A 26,059-nucleotide genomic window follows, 5' to 3' on the forward strand; every position below is an offset into this window, starting at 1 on the left:
TCTGCAGACTCCTGACTCTGAACTAACTCTCCCTGTCTGGGCCTGAACATTTATACTAGGGGTTCCCTATCTCCCTCTAGTGTCTGGGATGTCTAACTACACCCAACTAGGCCTGCAATTGCATCATACAGGGGAACATTGCATATAAAAACACATTATAAAATACATTGATTGCACAATTACATATGACATTTCTGTCCCTTGTGAGTTGGAGGAACGCGCACACCAATTGACCCTTGTGTAGTGCCCACGCCTATCTAGTGGGACACTACACGTCTCTCCAGTGTCATCCGGAAAAACGGATCAGGTATTTATTTATTTTTGCATTCTTTTGTTTTGCCGGAACACTTGCTAATACACTTCAATGGAAATTAATGGCATTCCGGCAAGTGTATTTTCTCCGGCCAAAAAACGTAAGAGTGACTGAACTGATGCATCCTGTTGCATACTAAACGGAATGCTTTCCATTCAGACTGCATTAGGATAAAACGGATCCTTTTTTTTCCGGTATTGAGCCCCTAGGACGGAACTCAATACCGTAAAAGAAAAACGCTAGTGTGAAAGCACCCTAATGTAAGAAAATTAAAACAGCAGCAGAAGTAGCAATAATTAAAGCCGTTCTCCCATGATTAATGTAAAAACAAAAAATCAGACATCATATTGCACATGACAAGCTCCTTGTAACAAAGCTAGGACCAGCCCTGTCCAAGCACTTCAGCCACTCTTAGGTGAGGACCGGCAGTGACAGACACTGCTTAATCCACCACTTGGCAACTCGCTGGAATTCAACATTGCACGTGCTCGAGCCTCTTTATTTTTTGTCACAAGTTAGTGGAATATGAGACTTTGTAAGAAAAAAAATAATAAAAATCATTTTCCGCTAACTTGTGACAAAAAATAAAACTTCCATGAACTCACTATGCTCATCAGCGAATACCTTAGGGTGTCTACTTTCCGAAATGGGGTCATTTGTGGGGTGTTTATACTGTCTGGGCATTGTAGAACCTCAGGAAACATGACAGGTGCTCAGAAAGTCAGAGCTGCTTCAAAATGCGGAAATTCACATTTTTGTACCATAGTTTGTAAACGCTATAACTTTTGCGCAAACCAATAAATATACATTTATTGCATTTTTTTTATCAAAGACATGTAGAACAATAAATTTAGAGAAAATTTTATATAGAAGTGTAGGTTTATTTGAAAAATTTTACAACTGAAAGTGAAAAATGACATTTTTTTGCTAAAATTTCGGTCAATTTCGATTAATAACAAAAAACGTAAAGATGTCAGCAGCAATGAAATACCACCAAATGAAATCTCTATTAGTGAGAAGAAAAGGAGGTAAAATTCATTTGGGTGGTAAGTTGGTTGTATGACCGAGCAATAAACCGTGAAAATAGTGTAGTGCAGAATTGTAAAAAGTGGTCTGGTCATTAAGGGGTTTTAAGCTAGGGGAGCTGAGGTGGTTAAATAACAAATTACGTAAAAATAAAAAATAATAATCTTGATCTAGGAGGACCAGGTCCATATGGAGTAGGAGGTTGAGGAGGCGGTGGATGTGGCGGTGTAGGTGGAAGTGGTGGTGGAGGTAGCCTACACTGCTTTTTGTTTTACATATTTTTTTTTTATTAGGGTACACCCCAAAACATTGGGAAATATAACCCTCCAGTCGTGCTAAACACATGTTCAGACAATACACCGGCTGCAGGGCAGGCCAGCACCTCCAAGGCGTAAAGGGCAAGCTCAGGCCATGTGCCCAATTTGGAGACCCAGAAGTTGCAGGGGCAGACCCCAGTCAGTTAGTTCGTGTAGGCGTGTGCATACTTACTGCCCCACCATGTCGCACGTCCCCGTGATGGTTACGATCCAATTTGATATCTGCTCAATCATCTTTTGATGTTCTTTTATGCGCCTACCATGGTGATTACGGGTGGCGGGGAATCAGGGTTCCAGGCCGGAGAGGGAGCGTGAGAAATGGAGACCAAATTTAAGGGAGATAAATTTATTTTAAAAAATTGGGATCGAGAAGAAATGTGGGAAAAGCTATTGAGGCGCAAATGTGGGACAAATTACAGAAGCCCAAATGTGGGCCAAAAGAGTCAAGCAGAATTGTGGGAAAAGCTATTGAGGCGCAAATGTTGTCCAAAAGAGTATAGCGGGAATGTGGGACAAAGTATTGAAGCTTAAATGTGGTACAACTTGTTTAAGTTTAAGCATTGAATCAAAGGAGGTGGCGGGCAAGTATTTCAGAAATTTTATTCCCGGTCACCTATGCAGAGCACGGGTTTATTCATGTCTAAAATTGTATAATGTCAACCCAAGAATGTAACAGAAAAATTACAGAAATTATGTCTATGACAGAAAACTATTGTTTATTGTCACCCGAAAATGTAAACTAAAAATTATTGAAATTTATTGAGCTGTCAACTAGGTAGCGGAGGGGTATATTACACCCAAAAATTGATGACGTCATTGCGCCGGCCTCTGATAGGCTGCCGGCCTAGTGCCTGCAGCCAGGGGCGTACATAAAAATCACTGGGCCCCATAGCAGGAATCTAAATTGGGCCCCCATTCCCCTTTTATAGCCCCTCCCTTTGTTCCATGAACTATTCTTGCTGCTGCGTTTTATAATTTATGCCATCAGGGCCGGAATGGGATTACAAAAAAGCCCTGGCACACAAAAGAGGTATAATAGATGCAGATGTATATTATATACAGCAGTGTACAGTTATGTGAGGTACGCGGTATAATAGATGCAGTGTGTACAGGTATATAGTATATTCCCTAGTGTTCTGATATGTGAGGTACAGGGGTATAATAGATGCAGTGTGTACAGGTATATAGTATATACAGCAGTGTACTGATATGTGAGGTACGGGGTATAATATATGCAGTGTATACAGTATATACAGTAGTGTAATATGTGAGGTACGAGGTATAATAGATGCAGTGTGTACAGGTATATAGTAAATACAGCAGTGTATTGACACCTCGTACCTCACATATCAGTACACTGCTGTATATACTATATATCTGTACACACTGCATCTATTATACCTCGTACCTCACATATATAGTATATACAGAAGTGTACTGATATCTGTACACACAGCATCTATTATACCTCATACCTCACATATCAGTGCACTGCGGTATATACTATATATCTGTACATATTGCATGTATAATACTGTGTAATATATGCAGTGTGTGTGCATGTGTGTGTGTATATATATATATATATATATATATATATACACAGAGCAGTGTATTGATGTGACACATAGAAGGTATAATACTGTAGATGCAGTGTTTATAGAAATATGTGGTCAGTTATGCATTATAGTCACTGTGAGGTACATGAGGTAGTGGTAACTGTCTGAAGTAGTATACATGAGTGAGCAATGAGTAAAAACAGGGCATGGAGGGGGGGGGTAAATGATGAAAAGTGGAGGACCTCCTCTTACCTCTCCATTCCAGTCTGTATGGATCAATACAGAGCTGCTTGTGAACTTTTAATACTTGCTGTTAGGGGTTGAAGGACCTGTGATGTCATCACAGGTCCTGGCAGATGTACCTTTGAAACCTAGGAACTACACCATTTTTGGTGCAGTTCCTTTGCTAGATTCTGCAGGACCTGTGATGTAGAAGATGATGTCATCACAGGTCCTGGCAGATGCACTGTTCTAACCTGGGAACTACACTTTACACTGTGCAGTTCCCTTACAGGACCTGTGATGACATCATCAAAGGTCCTTTAGCTTTAGAAAGGTAAACAGGAGTAATTAGGGGGCGGGGCCTCTCCTCCACTTCGGTGCCTGCCTGCAGCCTATCAGAGGAAAGGGAAGGGACACGCCTCTCCCTCCCCTGCACCTCCGCTGGCACAGACAGTTTACAATGGAGATGAGCGCAATGGAAGCGCTCATCTCCCTGTGCCCGGCGGCGGCTGCTCACTTGGGGGGGGGGGGGGGGGGGTCATTTTAGTTGGGGGGGCACATGGGGGGCACAGCATGATGTAGGGGGGGCCGTGGCCCCCTCTGGCCCCCCCCTGGCGACGCCACTGCTGCTGGCACTTCACCTGCGCCCCCCTCCTGTCCGCAAATGGTAGCGCCCAGGGCACCCGCTCCTTCGGCCCCTGCCTTGTACCGGCCCTGCTGGGGAGGCTCCAGCCTCAGGGCGCAGGCCAGCTCCTCCAGCCTCTGAGCGGCAGGCAGGCCACTGACCACGTCGCTGCTGCTACCGCACTTGGGCAGCTCAGCCTCTGTTGGTGGTGGACCTTGTCCCAGCCCTGCTTCGCACCCAAAAATTGTTGAATTTCAACTGAAAATGTAACTGACAAACTTATTTTTTCTAAACGGCCTACTAGGTATAGCAGTGGTAGATCACACCCAAAAGTTGGTGAATTTCACCATAAAATGTAACAGACAAATAGTTTTATTGTTTAACCTGTCTACTAGGTATAGCAGTGGCACTTCACACCCAAAAATTTCAACTGAAAATGTAACTGACAAAAAATTTTTTTTGTTAACCGGCCTACTAGGTATAGCAGTGGTACTATACACCCAAAAATTGGTAAATTTCACCAGAAAATGTAAAGGACAATGTAGTGAAATGATATAAAATAAAACACTTACAAAAAAAAAAAAATTTGATTTATGAGGTGGAGTTCCATATGGAGTAGGAGTTTGAGGAGGTGGTGGACGTAGCGGAGTAGGTGGAAGCGGCGGTGGAGGAGGACGAGATAGCCAACACAGGTTTTTGGTTTTAATTAAATTTTTTAAAATTAAGGTACACTCCAAAAGAGTGTGAAATATCCAAAATACAAACATGAGCAATTGCGCTGCAGTATAACAATGGCTGCTTAGTGCCGGTATACATGTCTATTCTGCACAAGGTACGGACAAGTCCTGAGGGATCCATGCCTGTTTCATTTTAATGAACGTGAGCTTGTCCACATTGGCTGTGGACAGGCGCGGTGCGCTTGTCTGTGATGACGCCCCCTGCCGTGCTAAACACACGTTCAGATAATACACTGGCTGCAGGGCAGGTCAGCACCTCCAAGGCGTAAAGGGCAAGCTCAGGCCATGTTCCCAATTTGGAGACCCAGATGTTGAAGGGGGCAGACCCGTCATTCAGTACGTGTAGGCGTGTGCACACATACTGCTCCACCATGTTGGTGAAATGCTGCCTCCTGCTAAGACGTTCCATATCAGCTGGTGGTGCTGGTTGTTGTGGCGTGCTGACAAAGCTTTTCCACATTTTGGCCATGCTAACCCTGCCTTATGAGGTGCTGGCGGTGCCCCAGCTGCATTGGCAACCTCTTCCTCGTCCTCTGCCTTATGCTTCCACTGTGCCCCCGCTGTCAGGTGGGAATGCCACCAACAGCGCATCTACCAGCGTGCGCTTGTACTCGCGCATCTTACGATCACGCTCCAGTGTCGGAAGTAAGGACGGTACGTTGTCCTTGTAACGGGGATCCAGCAGCGTGGCCACCCAGTAATCAGCACAAGTTAGAATGTGGGCAACTCGGCGGTCGTTGCGGAGACACCGCAGCATGTAATCGCTCATGTGTGCCAGGCTGCCCAGAGGCAACGAAAAGCTGTCCTCTGTGGGAGGTGTATCGTCTGTGTCCTCTGTATCCCCCCATCCACGCACCAGTGATGGCCATGAGCTGGTCTGGGTGCCACCCTGCTGTGAACAGGATTCCTCCTCCTGCATCTCCTCATCCTCCACCTCGTCATCCTCCAGAACTGTGCCCTGGCTGGACAATTGTGTACCTTGGGTTTGTGGGTGCAGGAACCCACCCTCGGAGCCACTTGGGAATGACTGGCCGGAAACCCTATGAAATGATCCCTCTTCCTCCACCTCCTCCTGTGCCACATCCTCTTCCATCATTGCCAGGAGCGTTTTTTCAAGGAGGCATAGAAGTGGGATAGTAACGCTGAGAACGGCGTTATCGGCACTGGCCATGTTGGTCGAGTACTCGAAACAGCGCAACAAAGAACACAGGTCTCACATGGAGGCCCAGTCATTGGTGGTGAAGTGGTGCTGTTCTGCCGAGCGACTCATCCGTGCGTGCTGCAGCTGAAACTCCACTATCGCCTGCTGCTGCTCGCACAGTCTGGCCAGCATGTGCAAGGTGGAGTTCCACCTTGTGGGCACGTCGCATCTGAGGCGGTGAACGGAAAGGCCGAAGTTACGCTGCAGCGCTGACAGGCGAGCAGCAGCAGGGTGAGAACACTGAAAGCGCACACAGAGGGCCCGCACTTTATGCAGTAGCTCTGACATATCGGGGTAATTTAAGGAATCTCTGCTCCACCAAATTCAGCACATGCACCAGGCTAGTCCCAGAGCTGCTACGAGATTTCGCCCATTATCGCACACCACCAGGCCGTGCTTGAGGCTGACTGGCACAAACCACTCATCGGTCTGTTCAAGGCCCATCCACAGCTCCTGCGCGGAGTGGGGTTTGTCCCCCAAACAGATAAGTTTTAAAACTGCCTGCTGTCGTTTACCCCTGGCTGTGCTGAAGTTGGTGGTGAAGGTGTTACGCTGACCGGATGAGGAGCTGGTAGAGGATGAGGAAGCAGAGTAGGAGGAGGAAGCAACAGGAGGCAAACTGAAGCGAACTGCAATCCTCGGTGGTGGAAGGACATGCGCCAAACTGCTATCCGCCTCAGGCCCAGCCGTCACTGCATTTACCCAGTGTGCTGTTATGGAGATATAACGGCCCTGACCGTGCTTACTGGTCACAGATGGCGTTGCGCAGTGCACACCTGATTTTGTCCCCTGGTTGTGAAGGGAAGGGATGGCTTGCCTTGAAAAGTAGTGGTGGCTGGGCACGACGTACTGTGGGACAGCCACCGCCGTAGAGGGAGTATCTCACAGGGCCTGATTCAGTGTAGGCCTAAATTAAATATTTTGTTGCACAAAATAGATGTATTTCAAATGCCTGCATCAAACCCCTGTATGTAGAGGGAGTATCTCACAGGGCCTGAACCAGTGTAGGCCTAAATTAAATATTTATTTGCACAAAATGAATGTATTTCAAATGGCTGTATTTCAAATTCCTGAATCAAACTCCTGTATGTAGAGGGGGTATCTCACAGGGCCTGAACCAGTGTAGGCCTAAATTAAATGATTCTTTGCACAAGGCAAAAAGGGCCAACAAGTGCTAAGCATCTCTGGGAACTCCTTCAAGACTGTTGGAAGACCATTTCAGGGGACTACCTCATGAAGCTCATCAAGAGAATGCCAAGAGTGTGCAAAGCAGTAATCAAAGCAAAAGGTGGCTACTTTGAAGAACCTAGAATATTACATATTTTCAGTTGTTTCACACTTGTTTGTTATGTATATAATTCCACATGTGTTAATTCATAGTTGTGATGCCTTCATAGTCATGAAAATAAAGAAAACTTTGAATGAGAAGGTGTCCAAACTTTTGGTCTGTACTGTATATACTGAGGTTTTTAGTCATAATATAGTTACTGCAGGTTAACATGAAGCTCTATAGCTGAGTGGTTAAAGTTTTTGACTTTAATGTAGAAGGCTGTGAGTTTGAATCCCAGCAGAAGCATAAAAAAAATAAATAAATAGAGGCTAAATAAAACTTAAATAGACACACCAACCTTTTTAATTTGTGTAACAGAACCCCTGCTCCCTGATAACCCCCATATCTTTTTTTTTTTATAGTTATGTCTACAGAAATGTGTGGGGGCTCATTTGAGGGAAATCTGTCTTTTTTTGGGTTGTGTATGACTTGATCACTTTTTAGTCAATTTTCTTGGGAGATAAAGTGATGAAAAAAAATGGCAAATCAGCCTTTATTTTTTTCTGTTACATCCTTCACCTTATGGGCTAATTTTTTAAAAAATATTTTAATAGTATGGGTGTTTTTGCATGCGACGATGCCCATAATGTTATTTTTTTTTTGTTTATTTTTATTTTGGGGAAAGTGGGGCGATTTTACTTTAATTTTTTTTTAGATTTTCAAAACTTATTTTTTTTTATTACTTTTCATCAGATTGCAACTTAAACAGAATGGAAATTGCTCCATAATTCTCTATATAAAATCACTATATCACAATTTAGTGCTGCCACCTAGTGGCCTGAACTGGGATATACTAATAATGAGCCTGGAAGCCTAGTACAGGCTGCAGCGCATTTTTAGAACAGGGTGCTTTCCCCGATCTCCGCTGGGGGAAGGCACGACTGAGCAAGCCCGCGCTTTTATTTTTTAACACTCTCAGATGCCGTAGTGACATTTGACAAATGCCACAAGGGGGCCCACTGAGATTTATCACCCAAGAGCCCACATGAACCTGGAGCCAGCCCTGCAGAGGGCCTTATTGCTTCATCGCTCTATTTCAAGGTGGCACAAATTAAAAAAATGTCGGTCAGCGCTCATTTGCTTCGGCCTATTACACAAGCCAAGTGAATGGGGAGGAATGATCACCACCACAGTTATTGCTCCCTCATTCACTTCTATTGATTATCGGTAACACATTCCTAATTAAACAGGGCGATGTGCTGACAATTATCGCACATCTTTCATCCTGATAAAATCTGCAAATCAGCCGACAAACGAGTGATTCCTTGTTTATCAGCGGTACGATTATACCGGTCAGATATCAGGAATGAGCTCTCCTATGAACACTTGTTCCCAGTAATTGTCCCAAATATTATGCAGTGTCTTTTCCCGGTAAAAATATATTTTTTAACAAGTTCCTGCAGCATGGCCATTGCCTCCATCTTCCGGTCCCCATGCTGTTTTCACCTGGCAGTGCATGGGCATAGTCACAAACACCTCTCCAGCCAAAGACTGGCTTCAGTGGTGATGTGGCCAGGTGTATGACTATGCTCATGCACTGCCAGGTGTAAACAGCGCAGGAACGGGAAGATTGAGGCAGCGGGGCAGTGCGGAGGACCGGAGCAGGTAAGTATGCATCTTCTATTTTAGGGGCCATGCTGGAGGCACTTTTTAAAAAATCTATTTTAAACAGAAAAACACAGCATTTCCTTCCATCTGCCTCCAATACATAAATCAGAGCTTTCCTTCACTGCAGAGGATGGTGCTCCCTGGTTATTACCACCTCCTGCCAGGTACAGGCACCATGTAATAACCAGTAAGCACTTTCCCTTACTAGTTGGGAAAGCGCTCATTGGTTAACACTTTAATGACCGGGCCTGATAAGGCCTTAAAGGGTATTCCCATCTCAGTGATCATAGTTTAATTTAATAAATATGTCCCATTGAGCTTCTTTGTAAATATATCTTATTAAAAATTTCCCAGCGTTCCCCCTAAAATTTGTTGCCTCCTGCCTCATTGTATATGTTTGGTATCCTATGGATACGGCCATTTCTTGGCCGCCCCATCCATGGGCCGCGCTTGGGCAGAAGTAGCAGCTCCATCCAGTGCCCGGCCTCTTCATGTTATCGCAAACGAGCACGGCTCCGGGCGGCCGCGCATGCGCTGATGTTTATTCCTTTGTCCGCGTCTAAAACAGAGCCGCGCATGACCGGCTCAATTTTAGGAGAGGCCCTAAAGAATATAGATCTGCGCATGCGCGGCTGCCCGAAGACTTCTGAAACTACAGAGGAGCGTGAGGACGTGCCAAAGAAGGATCGGAGGAAAGTTCAAGAGAGGTGAGTATTATTTTTAAAATACTATATGCACCACCAAATCCATCAACGATATAATAATATATGATAAAGGGAATCAACAGGAATTGAGGGAACTCTATTATGGCATCTAGGCACATAGGGGGAAGACAAATATGGAGTGGATGGAACAAAGGGGCCACATTTATGGAATTCAGTGACGATTCCCCAGCAGGAGGGATAATAAGCCCCTGGGTTCTTCGGAAATTCTTCGGCTTAATAAAGATCCTTGGTGGTACTGGTTAGGGTTAATAAGTCTCTGGGTGGCACAGGCTAGGATTAATAAAGCTTGAATGTTGCACTGGCTAGGGTTAATAAGCCCCTGGGTGGCTAGAGTTAATAAGACCCTAGATGGCACTGGCTAGGAATAAGTCCCTGGTGGAAATGGATTGGGTTAATAAGGATCCTGGGTGGCACTGGCTAGGGTTAATAAGCCTCTAGGTGGAGTGAATGCACAGCAGGCAGTTATAGCCAAGTGATAAAGTACAGTCTCATACACAATATATTGGACAGTGGTAAGTCCAGTATAGTGTATCTGACTTCTCTGTACTTCATCACTTGGCTATAACTCTCTTCTGTGCATTCACTCCAGACCCCACCTAAGGGCTTATAGTTAGTGCAAGCCAGGGGCTTATAATCCCCCGGAAGGCCCCCCTTCCCAAACACACTAGTGCCCATCTCTTACTAGAGGCTGCATACCCCACCCTGCCACCACTCCACTGGCAGCATTGATAAAGATGGTGACGCTGCGGCACATGCGTCTTCCTCCACAGCAGTCTCACACTGGTGCACCGCATGGTCTTGCAGTCCACCCAAACTGACAAATCAGCTGCTTCCTTACTAATAACAAAACTCCATACTGTACGGAGCTTTGCTATTGGGGCGTTTCAGGCACCAGCGGTATTGTTGTGCTGCCCGTGCTGTTCACAGCGCACTCATTAATAGTAGAAATTCTAGTAAAAACTTCATAGCGGAAATACCATAAAGTGCGCCCATTTTCGCTTGAGACTGTCTCTGAAAATTAGGGCAGTGCTGAAATAAATAGGGTACAAAGTGCCCAAACCCAACACGTCACGCACAGTGCTGACACTTTACCAAGGATTTGTCATCCAGTACCCGGACTCAGTTAGTGAAGCGCTACCCCCAGTTCTCCTCTTCACCCCAGTGTAGAGCAAAGGAAAACCAGCCTGATCCTGGTATTTGTAGTTCAGCAACCCAATAAACAGCCTGTCCAGGATAAACCTGCAAGCGGTACCCCCTTATTAATAGACTAATGCCTAATCATGATTATTACGTGTGCCAGTGCCTCCACACCCCTATACCCCTGCTGTCCATTTACTGTCATAAAATACAATATCATTTATATGGAAGTTATGAAGTTGTTGAATGTAATCTGCCCGTCACTTCTCTATGATCCCAACCATTACCAGCAACAATAAGACATAGTTCATCCCTTCCTCCATTTGCTAAAATGTCTACACAACTGCACTTCTAGTAACATTATAGGACAGTCTGATCACCTATTGTCACCACTTCCAGCCCCAATATACCAGTCACATCACCTGCCCCTAATACAGAACCAGAAGAAGCCACCATGAGGTTCTCGCTCATTCCTCTGGACACTAGGCTGCCACTCATGATGCCCACATCACAGTGTATATGGCAGAGCAGGTCCATGGGCCACTGCCAGGCAGCTGCCACCCGAGGATTCCGTGACCTCCGACCTCACCTGCACACGACCAACTGCCGTTCATTTTCAACTGTCGACCGAGGTGATCGGACTGAAGTCTACAGATTGGAGAAGATTTGCGACAATGGCGTCCACTGGACATGGAGAAGACGGCGAGGAGATGAAGAGAGAAGGAGAAAAGAGGAAGAGGGACGAGGATAGCGTCACAGGATTCAAGAAGATCAGGAAGAAGAGGAGAGGACCAAAGACTAGAGGAGTGGAGGATGTGAAGCCAAAACTTGGGAGCAACCAAGACCTTGCAACATCCAGCCCCTACCCTGCCAGGCCTACCATCCGCCGCTTCACCATCCACCAGGTTTTGGGTAGGGGCAGCTTTGGCAAAGTAAGTATTAGAACGTCTTATATAATTGTTAACCTAACACAGGGCCCCCAACTGAAATTTCCACTATGGGCCCCCCCATTTGTAAGCATAATCTCATATATGGAAAACAGGACCACCACCGAAGAATCCCATTGACTAGAATACAATCTTTTGGGTTTATGTCAGGGTACTTCTCCTCTTCCTGACCAAGATTTAATGTATTGTTAATCAGTTAACACTAGGAGGAGCTCAGTGCAAAGAGATTACTTACAGCTTCCATTAAAGAAAATGGTTACTATATAAATTACTATGTATTGAGCTCACCCTATTGGTGGCTGCTGGCAGTTTAATAATACACTATATGAGTTAAAGAGGACCTTTCACCCATTATAACAATGTGAACTAACTATACAGATATGTAGAGCGGCGCCCGGGGATCTCACTGCACTTACTATTATCCCCGGGCGCCGCTCCGTTCTCCCGCTATGCCCTCCGGTATCTTTGTTCACAAAGTTATGGTAGGCGGAGTCTGCCCATGTTCTGCTGTAGTGCTGGCCAATCGCATTGCAGAGCTCACAGCCTGGGAGAAAAGAACCTCCCAGGCTGTGAGCTCTGCGCTGCGATTGGCCAGCGCTACAGCAGAACAAGGGCTGACTCCGCCTACCATAACTTAGTGACTGAAATCTCCGCCTACCATAACTTAGTGAGCGAAGATACCGGAGGGCATAGCGGGAGAACGGCGCGGCGCCCGGGGATAATAGTAAGTGCAGTGAGATCCCCGGGCGCCGCTCCACATGGCTGTATACTTAGTTCACATTGTCATAATGGGTGAAAGGTCCTCTTTAAGCAGGGGATTTGTCAGTGTATATATGCCAGTTGTCTGGTCTAAATACAGTGAGAAATAAAAGGGGGGGGGGGGAAGATTTATGGAAACTGATAAGAAAAACTGTCTGTGTTGCCCATAGCAACCAATCACAACACAGCCTTCATTTTTTCAGAACAGAATTGGTCATGAAAGCTGTGGTGTGATTAGTTGCTATGAGCAACACAAGAGTTTTATTTAAAAAAAATTTTTTTTTACACTTTCGTAAATCTCTCAATGTGTTCAAACTGAGCTCCATATTTAGGAAACACCTGTTCTGATATAGAAGTCGCAAAAAGTGGGTGAGGGCGACTTTTTTAAATTACTACTGTTTTTTTTTTTAATTAAATAAAAATATATTTTTCCTTTATTAAAAAAGGTAAACTCATCAGAAATCTGGGGTGCCATGTTTTGCATTCTGTGTTGTCTGGGATTGCTTGACACAAGCATACGGTGAACCTGTGTGGTGGTGGTGGCGGTGGTGGTGGGGGGGGGGGGGGTTAACATACCAAGTTTTGTTATAGAGCCCTATGAAATCTGGGAGCACAGTCATCTGTGATGCTGCCCATGTCTTTCTGTATATCTGACAGGCTTACCTTGTGTCTACACCATATTTGGTTTACTTATTCCCTCCTTTATACATTGCTATGTGTCAGCCATGGGCACGATTAGCTATTAGTGAGGCACACAGTATGGAAGCTGCTGCACTGGTCATAGCCCCAATGCATCCACCACAGCAATGCACTATAGAGGATAAGCCATGAAAGACATGTATCCTCTATCCACAGGGTAGCTGGTATATGTGTGATCTCTGGGGGTCTGACTGCTGGGACCCCAACCTACAACAAGAAGAGGGGTCCTGTCCCCTTGGTCTGAATGGAATGAACTGCTCTATTCAAAGCCTATGAGACTGATGGAGATTGCCAAGTGCTGTACTATCTCCGTCAGTCGCATAGAGACTGTGTATATGAGTGACCACTGCATTCAAATGGAGGACACGGGACCCCACTGACGACAAGAACCGGGTTCACCCCGTTATTAGCAGAATCCCAGCGGTCAGACCTCCAGTGATCATACATTTATCCTCTATCCTGAGGGGATAATGGAGCAAGCACTAAACCTGGGCAAATACAACATGCAGCCTGTAGAAACATACTGAATAAAAAAATCGGTGTATAGTGAAAAAACTCCGCTATAGATAAGGTACAAAATATGGGGGAGATTCATCAGAACTGGAGCAAATGAAAACTGGCTTAGTTACCCCCTAGCAACCAATCAAATTGATCCTTTCATTTTCCAAAGGAGCAGTGAAAAAGGAAAGGTGGAATCTGGTTGCTATGGACAACTAAGCCCCCTTTCCTTTGCACCAGTCTTGATATAGGGGGAGATTTATCTCTGATATTATGAGCATCAATGTGTTTGAGCCACCACAGAAAGCATGAAATCACATTTGTCCACTCACAGCTGAATTACTAGGAACATATCATGAAAAGGGGGCAGTGTTCCGGGGCCCTTCTCTCCCACTAGGTCTTTTTGGGTCCAGTATCTGCTATAACCATTTCTAAGCAGCCCGAGGGCCCTGTGCAGCTGTCTGACGGCATGCTCTGTGTGGCCCTGGCTGCTGTTCCCCCATCATTCTTCCTCCCTGGTACTTCCCCTGCACCGGCTGCTCAGTCAGTAGGGGGCGCCTTCTACACACATGGAGGACACAGGAAGGAAGCTCTGCAGCAAGGAAGGAGGTAAGTGCTTACTATATGTGCCTGTGTGGGACTATAGAGGACTATATGTATGTGCCTATGTGTGTCTTTAGAAGACTGTGGGAGCAATTTTTCAAAATAGGTGCAAAGGAAAATTGGCTTAATCCTTTCATTTTCCAAAGGAGTACTGAAAAATGAAAGTTTCTGAGCACTGACTACTCGGGACGCTGCACATGTCTCTGCAGCACAGCTAGGATCGGGCCCTGCAACCGCTTACACAGACTTGATAAAGAGGTCCCACGTACCCCGAAACGCGTTGTCTCAAACTAAAAAATAAAAAACTGATTTTATTGGACATCCTTTTCTGGTTGTGTATTGCGCCTCGGACGATCTCCAATCAGCTCAACAATTCCAGTCAAGCCAACTCCCAACATCTAGCATGCACACTTGGCTGTTCTTGTAACTCCCATAGAAGTGAAGGGAGGATTCTGGGAGTTGTAGTTTCAGAACAGCTGGAGGGCCGGAGGGTGCTCATCCCCAGTATACATGCTTGCCGAATAGGCCCTGCTCCAGGAACACTCCAAATGCAGTGGGCCCATGGCTCGCCAATTTATGGGCAGGGCTTGCATAAGCCCTGCTTATTTTGGCCTGGGACAGCCCAATTTTGACAGGTCTGTCTCTGGAAATTAGGGAATTTGGGACTGTTGGCAACTATGGCTGGGTTCACATCCCATTTTTGTCTTGCGTTTAATGTATACAAAACATGTATATGTTAAATGGATGCCCCAGACGGATGCCATACAGTGGCATCACTCACTATAGAGTAACATTGTAAAAAAACATTTACATTCATTTAGATTTGTTTTTGCTGGACTAATAGCATAGTGTACTGCGCTTTTGTATCCTTTTTTTCCAAACATATTTGTTAAACATAGAGCATAAACATGATGTGAACCCAGCGTATGCTGTATGTGTGCGCTAGAATGTGAATATGACATGTGTCCACTAGCAGGGCTGTTTAGGGGTGGGGTGGGGGGGGGGGTCACTACACTCCGGATTTGGCGCCTCACTACATGCCGCTTTCACTTTACATTGCTGAGCTTTCCAGAATGGGATGATTGCAATCTACTGTAGAGCAGGAATTCTGCTGTACAATAGACCGTAATGAAGACTTCCTGTATGCGATATGCTGTCATGGCTGAGCAGCCTGAAATTTTACAAGGAGAATGCTGGTAAGTAACTATACCATTAAATTATACATTCATGGCATAAGATATTGGATACTACACTTCTGCATATACCCCTGGATTTGGAGATATATAGAGATAGATATAGATATATATATATATATTTTTTATTCCGATATTGCCTTAAAACAAGTTTATAACCACAGCACTTTAGAAGAGTTATAGTATTACAGAAGTATCTCAACTTTTGAAATGTCCTAGGAGGGAAAAACAGCAGTACATGTTACACACTATGGCAGACTTTGTTGGCAGTAAGTCACGCCTTTTACTCCACCCAATACCCATCTATTCGTGCCCAATCCTGCCCTTCACCTTAGTGCCCCCACATAGTAGAATGCTCCTTTTGTGCCCCCTTCACAGTAGTGATGCTCCCTCACACAGTAGTTATATCCCCTTTGTGCTCACAAAGAGTAGTTTTGCCGTCTTTGTCCCTCTACACAGTATTTGTGCTCCCACACAGCACTTAAGCCCCCTTTGTGCCCCTGCACAGTAGTCATTTCCCCTTACTACCTCCACTTTGTGGAATTCCCTCCTTGGTGTCCCCAAAGTTATTCCCTAATAGCTCCTTTTAATTTAAAATGCTCCCGTAGTGCCGCTATACAGTAGTCATACCCACTCAGTGCCCCCACACAGTAGTTATACCCAGTTAGAGCCCCCACACAGTAGTTATGCTCCTATAGTGCCCCATAAATTAGTTATGCCCGCTTAGTGCATCTGCACAGTAGTTATACCCTCATAGTGCCTGCACACAATAGTGTTGCCCCATTAGTGCCCCTTACAATAATATTGCACCCCTAGTGTCCCCTTTGCTGAAGTGAGACAACCCTTTTTAACAATAAGGGGCTTCACTACTGTAAACAACAACATTTATCATGTAGAGAAAGTGAATACAAGGCTCTTCCTAATGTATTGTGATTGTCCATATTGCCTCCTTTACCACTTGGATAAATTTTTCCATCTCATTATACACTGCTCATATCCAGAGGTTCTGACCACCGTGCAAACCTACAGTGGTGGCCATGCTTGCACACTATAGGAAAAAGCACTGGCCTCTCTGGTGGTCGGGACCATTGGAGAGAATATAGGCCCGCATGCACAGCAGCTTTATTAGTTTAATTAAAACCCACAGCTGTCCTTTTCGCCTCACGGTTCCTGAACGTAGCATAGCCGCATCACAACTGTGATGGCCCATGCCATGGTCATACCTTTAGGGTTGTTTCACACGAGCGAGTCTATTGCGGGAATCACGCTCCGTGTGAGAGTGATCCTCCGCTCTGGACTTGCAGGAGCGCACGGCATTATCATGATTTATAATGCTATGTGTCTCTGCATGGCCTTTTTTCCACAGAATCATAGTGACATAAAGCTGTCAGTACGATTCTGTAGAAATAAGGTCAAGCAGAGGCACATAGCATTATAAATCATGATAATGCCGTGCGCTCCTGCAAGTCCAGAGCGGAGGTTCACACTCACACACGGAGCGCGATTCCCGCAATAGACTCGCTTGTGTGAAACAGCCCTTAGGGGTTTACATGAGCCCCACCTATTTTTGGCCTGGGACAGCCTGTATTAGCAGCAACAGTCTCTTAAAATCAGGGACAAGCCCTGCAAATTAGGAGCTTAGGGACTGTTGGACAGGGGCGGATTGGCCAAAGACCTTACAGGGAAATTTCCTGGCAAAGTTTTTGGGAATGTATTTTGTGCTGCTGGCAGTATTTTCTGATTCACTGTGGTATTTGGCTCTGTTGGGGTGGTATAATATGCCAAAATATGGTATTGCTGGCCCTGCCTTCCATCAATTTGGAACCAACTACAAAACGGGGCCACTTTTTGTATTTTTTCCAGGGCCACTTTAAGTTCCCAGTCCGCCCCTGCTGTTGGTAAACATTTATTTTATCCTTCTCTATTGTGCTCTGTTTCCAGTTGTATCAAGATGAGTAGATGTCAATCATACTGTCCTTCTGTGGGATGACTGATAGGCCATCCAGAAACTTCCCTGCCCTCATGACTACTTCTTATGTCACAATTATCATCTGCTTCTCTTAAACTGCAGAATAGCCAAACCTTCACCCTTCATGCATGTTTTAACCAGCAGTCTCCATTTGTTTTCTTCAGGTAGTTCTGGCATCAGTCCCTGGCCACAACACCTACATGGCCATCAAAATGATCACCAAAAAAGGGGACAATGAAGATGCGATAATGAGAGAGAGGCGGATACTCCTTGCGGCCAGAGACTGCCCATTCCTAATCCACCTCTATGCCGCACAGCAGTCTCAGGAGCGCACGTATTTTATTACGGAGTATCTGTCCGGGGGCAGCCTGGATGATTTGATCAGCATGTGCGGCTGCTTGGACATCAGCAATATCAGGTGAGACAGAGGGGAAACACCAAAAATAGACCAGAGAGGGAATAAAAGCTAAGGTCAGGGGTGTAGATAGAGGAATGGTGGGTGCTGGATGACAGCAAGTCACCCTGATATGATCAGGGAATTTACATATAGTACTAGGCCGCAAACCGAATCTCTTCCCCAGGTAATGGAAAACAATGCAGAAAATGGAGAGAATACTGCCACTGCTGCCATAAACAGCGTCTCTTCTAAGCGGGTGACCACACAGTATCCCATTAACTCACGATATTGGGGGATAAAAAAATAAATAAATTGAAACTACTTTCTGTTCTCCCCATCAGATTTTACACAGCAGAGATTGTATGTGGCCTCCAGTTCCTCAGTGGACGCAACATCATCCACCGGTAAGCAGAACTTTGTCTTCTTTACATGAGGGAAATAATGCACCTTGTTCCTGGGCTCCTGAACAGCTATTCTTCTTGGTATTTCAGTGACCCATCCCCGGTCTCTTCTATCGCTGGGCAGATTTGTCATTCTTTGTCTTGTTTTTTTGCAGAGATCTAAAGCCGGATAACATCATGTTGGATGCAGACGGCCACATCCGTATCATCGACCTCGGGCTGGCCCAAGATGGTGTCACCACCTCCGATAAGATCTATGGAGTGGCGGGAACCATCCATTACATGGCCCCTGAGATGCTTCTCAAAACAGGATATGGCGCAGCAGTTGACTGGTGGAGCCTGGGCATTGTGGTGTGCAGGATGGCAGGATGCCCCCCATTTTACAACGGCCCTGTCAGAAAAATGGCCCAGGACGCCATCATCAGTGAGAAGCCATATATTCCATCTTGGTTTGATGCTGACTTGAAAGATCTTGTCAAAAAACTGCTGTGCCAGAATCCTGAGAAGCGTTTGGGTGTGTGCGGGAACATCAGAGAGCATCCATTCTTTTCCACCATCGGCTGGGAGGAACTGGAGGACAGGAGAGCACAGCCACCATTTACACCATGTGAGTCAGTTCTGGAGAAGCAACATCTGCAGTGGCCGGAGGATAAGAGAGCCCTTCACCCCGTGGCCGAATTTAACTATATGTCACCAAGCTGGGCCCGGTAAGATCCTCCTCTTCTGGGGATAACTCATCAGATTTTCTTCTTTACTTGTGTTCCTCATCATTGTTCTTTTCTTCTGTCCTTGTGAATGACCTTGTCTCTACTTCTTAGGTTAATGAGAACATCTGGACTGTGAAGGAATCCACGACCATCTGGTGAGTGGCCACCATACACACAGGAAACCTGTCAGCTCTAATATTAGATATTCTGAATGGTTGATAACTAAATGACTTTCGTTCCTTAGATAACAGCATATCCAGTATAAGATGTTGAGACATCTACTTCTTCTGTCTTGCAGGATATACCCGTGCCTACTGCCCAGAACTTCATGCCTCCTGACCTCATATCTCTGCTATGTATGCAAGGCTGCCTTAAAAAAATCCTCTCTCTCCTTACCATCTTCATTCTGCACCTTTGCCATTGTGTTGCTGCCCCAAGCACTTGACTTGACGTCCTCCACTCCTGGGCTGGCATCTGACATAAGTCCAGCCTGAAGATCCTCTACGCCTCCGGGAGTGGCCTGTGCTTAGTTTCCATCTGGTGAGTTCAGGAACAGGAAAACCCCGGAGAAGCTATTATACCTGAACTCACCTGAGCACAGGCCTGGTAAGTATAACACACATCACACACATATCACCCACACTATAGGATAAGTATAGGTACCCGCACATAGACACATAGTATACACACATAATATAGTGGCCATTGATCCTGGGATTTATTCTGATCGCCATATTTGGGGTCGGGAAGGAATTTTTCCCCCTTATGTGAGGACAATTGGCTTATTCCTCACAGGGGGTTTTCGCCTTCCTCTGGATCTACACGGCCTTAAATAAGTTTAGTATAATAGGTTATTAGGTAGCTCACATGTAATTAGCATAATAGAAATAGATAAATAAATATTTCTACTTTTAGTGACATAAATATTAGGTTATTACAAATCTATAAAATATATATAGTATAAATAAAATATAAAACATTTACCCATTCACATAAGTTAAGACCTTTGATCCTGGGATCCATTCTGATCGCCATATTTGGGGTCAGGAAGGATTTTGACTGGTCTATTGACTATTCCTCACAGGGGTTTTTCTCCTTCCTCCGGATCAACATGGCCTGCTTATAGGTTTAATATTTGTAAGTACATGAATAGTAAAATAAAAATATAGAAACAAAAAATAAAATAAAATTTATAGTTTACATAAACCTATACACAGTATAGTACAAACGTAGAAAATTAGACAAAAGCAGCTCTCACCTGCTCCCTGCTAAGCAAAGCACGGACAACAGCCCCTTGGCTTAGCTGTTCCAACGATAACCCAAAAACTTTAGAAATCCAGCTAAAAGCAAAAACAGGGGAATCTTTATTTCAGCGGTTAAAAACTTCCAGTACAGGATATAATGTTACGCGTTTCAGACCTCTTTTAATTCGGGTCCTTCATCATACTACCTTCGGTACTTGTTCCGCTCTGTACTAAGTTGCGGGCTGCGGCGGGCTTCAGTTAGGTGGCACGCAAATCGCAATCCTGATACCCTCCCAGTCCCAGCTGTGATGACAAGATAAGGAATAGAATTCAGCGCAGCGCAGCCGCACTTCAAATACAGGGAGGCCCCCCCCCCCACGCCTGGTCGCACCCTCTGCAACCGCGATCGTTACGCCACTGGAATGGCCAGCGGGGCTCAAGAGGCAGCTGCCTTGGGCCCCCCAGGAGCAACTGGATCCGGGGCAGCTGCCCCTTTTGCCCCGCGTTAAAGACGGCCCTGATTCTGATTGCCATATTTGGAATCAGGAAGGAATTTTCCTCCCCAATATGAGGACTTCTGGCCTCACGGGAGGTTTCACCCTCCACTGGATCAACATGGCCTATTAAGAAGCTTAAAATAAAAGATATATGTAGGTAATGCATACATAATTTAACATACACAGAAAAAATAAAATATATATATATATATATAAACAGTAGATTAGTAGAATATAAAATAACTAGTATAGCTATTTTAGATTTTTTTCTCTCCATATACAAGTTAGGCATCAGCCTTTGATCCCGGGATTTATTCTGATTGCCATATTTGGAATCAGGAAGGAATTTTTCCCCCGAAGTGAGGACTATTGGCCTCACAGTCGGTTTTCGCCTTCCTCTGGGATCAAGATGGCCTATTAATAGGTTTATATCTAGCTGACACATACACTATATAACAAATCTAGAAAAAAAACAAAAAATACTAAAATATATAATTTATAATTCACATATACACAGTAGGTTAGTAGGAAGTTTAAAATAAATAGTATAATCATCCCTCCCTCTCCTCCCCTATATCACATAGGTTAAGTATCAGCCCTTGATCCTGGAATTTATTCGGATCCCCATATTTGGGGTCTGGAAGGATTCTCCCCCACTGATATGAGAAAGACTCACGGGGGTTTTCTCCTTCCACTGGATCAACATGGCCTATAAAGAGGTTTAGAGTCTAAGATAAATAATTTAGATAATACATATATAACAATTTCAAAATAATAAAATTTAAACTCCCCCCCCCTTTAATAAAATCTTTTACTCCCCCTTAAATATTTGTGTTTTTGTTTTTATTCTCTTGGAAGATAGTAAGTGTCATATAGGCCTAATGTCTTGATGGGGTTGTCTAGTTTCCATTTTGTCTTCTACCTATGGAAAGATTTCCCCAAACGTGCATGTCATGTGTGAAGTCCAGTTATGGTGTGAACACAGCCTGAAACTGGTCGTCCATCTACAAGTGTCCAATTTCTCTCTTCCAAAGGAGGAATAAATCATCAGATGTTTAAAAGGCATCTGTCAGCAGATTTGTACCTATGAAACTGGCGGACCTGTTCCATGTGTGCTCGGCAGCTGAAGGCATCTGTGTTTGTCCCATGATCATATGTGCCCACATTGCTGAGAAAAATGAAGTTTTATTATATGCAAATGAGCCTCTAGGAGCAATGAGGGCGTTGCCATTACACCAAGAGGCTCTGCTCTCTCTGTAACTGCTGCACTCTATGCACTTAGACAGGTCCAGGCATGATCACGTTTACATGGCACTGGTCAGTCAAAGTGCAGAGGGTGCAGCAGTTGAAGAGAGCTGAGTCTCTAGTCTAGGTGTAACGGTAACACCCCTGTGTGAAAGTAGCCTAAGGCCCCTTTCACACGAGCAAGTTTCCCGTGCGGGTGCAATGTGTGATGTGAACGCATAGCACCCGCACTGAATCCTGACCCATTCATTTCAATGGGTCTGTGTACATGAGCGTTTTTTTTCGCACATCAGTTCTGCGTTGCGTGAAAAACGCAGCATGTTCTATATTCTGCGCTTTTCCACACAGCCCAGGCCCCATAGAAGTGAATAGGGCTTCAGTTAAAAACGCATTGCATCCGGAAGTGCAGATGCAATGTGTTTTTCACTGATGATTGCTAGGAGATGTTGTTTGTAAACCTTCAGTTTTTTATCACGCGCGTGAAAAACGCATTGCACCCGCGTGGAAAAAACTGACTGAACTTGCTTGCAAAATGGTGCGAGTTTCCCTGAACGCACCCGGACCTAATCCGTCATGCTCGTGTGAAAGAGGCCTAAGGCCTCTTTCACACGGGCGTTGCGCGAAAAGGTGCGGGTGCGTTGCGGGAACATGCGCGAGTGCAAAACATTGTAATGCGTTTTGCACTCGCGTGAGAAGAATCGGCATGTTTGGTACCCAAGCCCAAACTTCTTCACAGAAGTTCAGGTTTGGGTTAGGTACTGGGTAGATTGTATTATTTTCCCTTATAACATGGTTATAAGAGAAAATAATAGCATTCTTAATACAGAATGCATAGTACAATAGCGCTGGAGGGGTTAAAAAAAAAACTAAAAAAAACAAACAAACTCACCTTAATCCACTTGCTCGCGCAGCCCGGCTTCTCTTCTGTCTTCTTTTTTGCTGTGTGCAGGAAAAGGACCTGTGGTGACGTCACTCCGGTCATCACATGATCCATCACCATGGTAAAAGATCATGTGACAGACCACGTGATGACCGGAGTGACGTCACCACAGGTCCTTTTCCTGCACACAGCAAAAAAGAAGACAGAAGAGAAGCCGGGCTGCGCGAGCAAGTGGATTAAGGTGAGTTTAATTATTTTTATATTTTTTTAACCCCTCCAGCGCTATTGTACTATGCATTCAGAATGCTATTAATTTCCCTTATAACCATGTTATAAGGGGAAATAATTGTCACAGCGGGGAATGGGGATAACCCCCCACCGTGCAATGTCAGTGGCTGCAACGCCAGATAGCAGGGAACAGGTCACCTCCTAATGTAACCCTGAGCTCTCCCTAGACTCCTAGCGCAACAGCCGCCTCAGAAGGTAAGGGGGCCTCATGCTCACCAACCTTTGACCCTACTATCCCTACAAAGCCCTAGGCCTAATGACAGGGTAGAGACCACCCATTCATCCAACATCACGGATGAATGGTGTCTCAAATGGCCCAGTGGCAAGCAGGATAGAAGGCCATGGGCTAAACAGTACGGCAGGTAAGTTACACAGTAACATAACTATGCAATCCTCACTTACCTGCCATAGCCATAATGGAAGGTGGCTCCAAGCTGGAAAAACCCACAGGCGAGTCTTCGCTTAAACCCCTCCGGGAAAGCCCGCCCCTTTCGGAGCCTCATACAGCAATCAAACCTCCAGGCAAAACCCGCACCATAATTACATACACTAGGTGGGGGGAGGAATGACAGAAACACACCAGAGGGGAAAACAGACAAAGCAACAAATAAAAAATAAAAAATAAGAATAGCTCACACAGACAGTATCATTCAGCCCAGGAGCAGAGCTCCACACCAAGCTGGCAAACAAACCAAACTGACACTCAGGCTCCACCACACCAACATATAGGAGGCCTGAGGTCACACCCGTCACACCTACCAAGCACACCTTAACCCTGTGCACACCAAAGCAGGGAAAGGAAACGTCCTAAAAGGGAAAGCGCACACACATGCATAAAAACAAGTTGCCACCGGCAACCAGCATGCGCGACGAAAATGTTGCGGCACACACCGAGGCCGTGACAATAATAATGATCGGGTCCCCATCCCGATCGTCACCTAGCAACCGTGTGTGAAAATCGCACCGCATCCGCACTTGCTTGCGGATGCTTGCGATTTTCACGCAACCCCATTCATTTCTATGGGGCCTGCGTTACATGAAAAACGCACAAAGAGGAGCATGCAGCGATTTTCACGCAATGCACAAGTGATGAGTGAAAATCACTGCTCGTGTGCACAGCCCCATAGAAATGAATGGGTCAGAATTCAGTGCGGGTGCAATGCGTTCAACTCACGCATCGCATCCGCGCAGAATACTCGCCCGTGTGAAAGGGGCCTAATAGATGCAGATCCTGAATCCATGAAACAGTCCAAACGGCAATTATGTTTATCATAGCTTTGCTCATACTCTGAGGAGGTGGACATTTGGTGGTCTGTGACAAGAGGGCAGCAAACTTAGGCTACTTTCACACCTGCGTTCAGGTGTCCGCTCGTGAGCTCCGTTTGAAGGAGCTCACAAGCGGCCCCGAACGCAGCCGTCCAGCCCTGATGCATTCTCAATGGAGGCGGATCCACTGAGAATGCATCCGCCTGCCAGAGCTCAGCCTCCGCTCCGCTCAATGAGCGGACACCTGAACGCTGCTTGCAGCGTTCGGGTGTCCGCCTGGCCGTGCGGAGGCGAGCGGATCCGTCCAGACTTACAATGTAAGTCAATGGGGACGGATCCGCTTGAAGATGACACCATATGGCTCAATCTTCAAGCGGATCCGTTCCCCATTGACTTTCAATATAAAGTCTGAACGGATCCGCTCAGGCTACTTTCAGACTTAGAAAGTTTTCTAAGTTATAATGCAGACGGATCCGTTCTGAACGGATGCGAACGTCTGCATTATAGGAGCGGATCCGTCTGATGAAACATCAGACGGATCCGCTCCGAACGCTAGTGTGAAAGTAGCCTTAGTGGTTACAGGAACACATTCTATAGGATTTAGGCTCCTGTTCTGCAGCCTCTCAAGCAGATCCATCTTGCTCCTGCACTTTATTTCAGACCTGAACCCCAGCAGGGGTAATGCAGGATAGGTACGGGCACAGGCTTCAACTACCTACAATGGTTCCAAACTAATATATACTGTAAAATAAATCAAAGAAGGGTCCAAAGACGTTTGGTGCCATCGGTTCCTGCATCATATATTTGATGTTTTTGATGTTTTAAAAATTTTAATTTTTGATTTATTGTATTTACTGCATTTTATTGAAAATTTACTTGTGACAGGTGATAATACCTCTAATATAATTTTATTTAATAAACCATGTTTACATTCCATATATGAGTGCCAGTCAAATCCAATCTTCCATTTAATATATACTGTATACTTCTCCTCACTTTCTACATCAGACCAGTGGGCAGCGTTCTGCTTCCCACATGCTATTGCGCTGTCCTCTAACCCTCTCACCTCCCAATGGCATGGCAGTCTCGCTCACACACCTGCCCACAAATAACACAGAGCTGCATAAAGAAATGGCACCTGTGTAATCACTGTCATTGTCATTGGTGTTTTTAAAGGCGCAGTGACCGAGCATAAAAAGGACATGAACTGTGCACAGTGAAGCAGATATACAGCTCAGCAGCACCGCAGCAGTCTTACAAGCTCATGGAGGATTGCATCGACATTGCATGGGGGATTCTAGACGATTGAGGATTTGCTACAATGCTGCCCCCTGCAGTTAGGGGGCAAAATAGCGCAGGCCCCAACTACCTAAGGGTACTTTCACACTTGCGGCAGAGGATTCCGGCAGGCAGTTCCGTCGCCGGAACTGCCTGCCGGATCCGGCAATCCTGACGCAAGCGGATGGCATTTGTCAGACGGATCCGGATTCGTCTGACAAATGCATTGAAATACCGGATCCGTCTCTCCAGTGTCATCCGGGAAAACGGATCAGGTATTTATTTATGTTTGCATTTTTTTGTTTTGCCGGAACACTTGCTAATACACTTCAATGGAAATTAATGGCATTCCGGCAAGTGTATTTTCTCCGGCCAAAAAACGTAAGAG

General features: G+C 45.4%; 1 protein-coding gene across 1 annotated transcript; it reads left to right on the plus strand.

Moving 5' to 3' along the window:
* Positions 1 to 14,302: 14,302 nt before the first annotated feature.
* On the plus strand, positions 14,303 to 18,977 carry LOC120993903 (protein kinase C theta type-like). The gene is made up of 4 exons (XM_040422371.1): positions 14,303 to 14,312; positions 17,633 to 17,886; positions 18,207 to 18,269; positions 18,422 to 18,977. Exons 2-4 carry the CDS (start codon positions 17,669 to 17,671, stop codon positions 18,975 to 18,977), a joined length of 837 nt encoding a protein of 278 aa, XP_040278305.1. The 5' UTR covers positions 14,303 to 14,312; positions 17,633 to 17,668.
* The last annotated feature ends 7,082 nt before the right edge of the window (positions 18,978 to 26,059 follow it).

This window comes from Bufo bufo, chromosome 3 (genome assembly GCF_905171765.1).
Source record: "Bufo bufo chromosome 3, aBufBuf1.1, whole genome shotgun sequence".
Lineage (NCBI taxonomy): Eukaryota > Metazoa > Chordata > Amphibia > Anura > Bufonidae > Bufo > Bufo bufo.

Bases quoted from the DNA above. Each gene is read 5' to 3' on its own strand.
- LOC120993903 (XM_040422371.1), top strand. From the start codon at position 17,669: ATGGCCATCAAAATGATCACCAAAAAAGGGGACAATGAAGATGCGATA. The intron at 17,887-18,206 runs GTGAGACAGAGG...TCTCCCCATCAG, and splicing joins TTGGACATCAGCAATATCAG to ATTTTACACAGCAGAGATTG. The intron at 18,270-18,421 runs GTAAGCAGAACT...GTTTTTTTGCAG, and splicing joins GGACGCAACATCATCCACCG to AGATCTAAAGCCGGATAACA.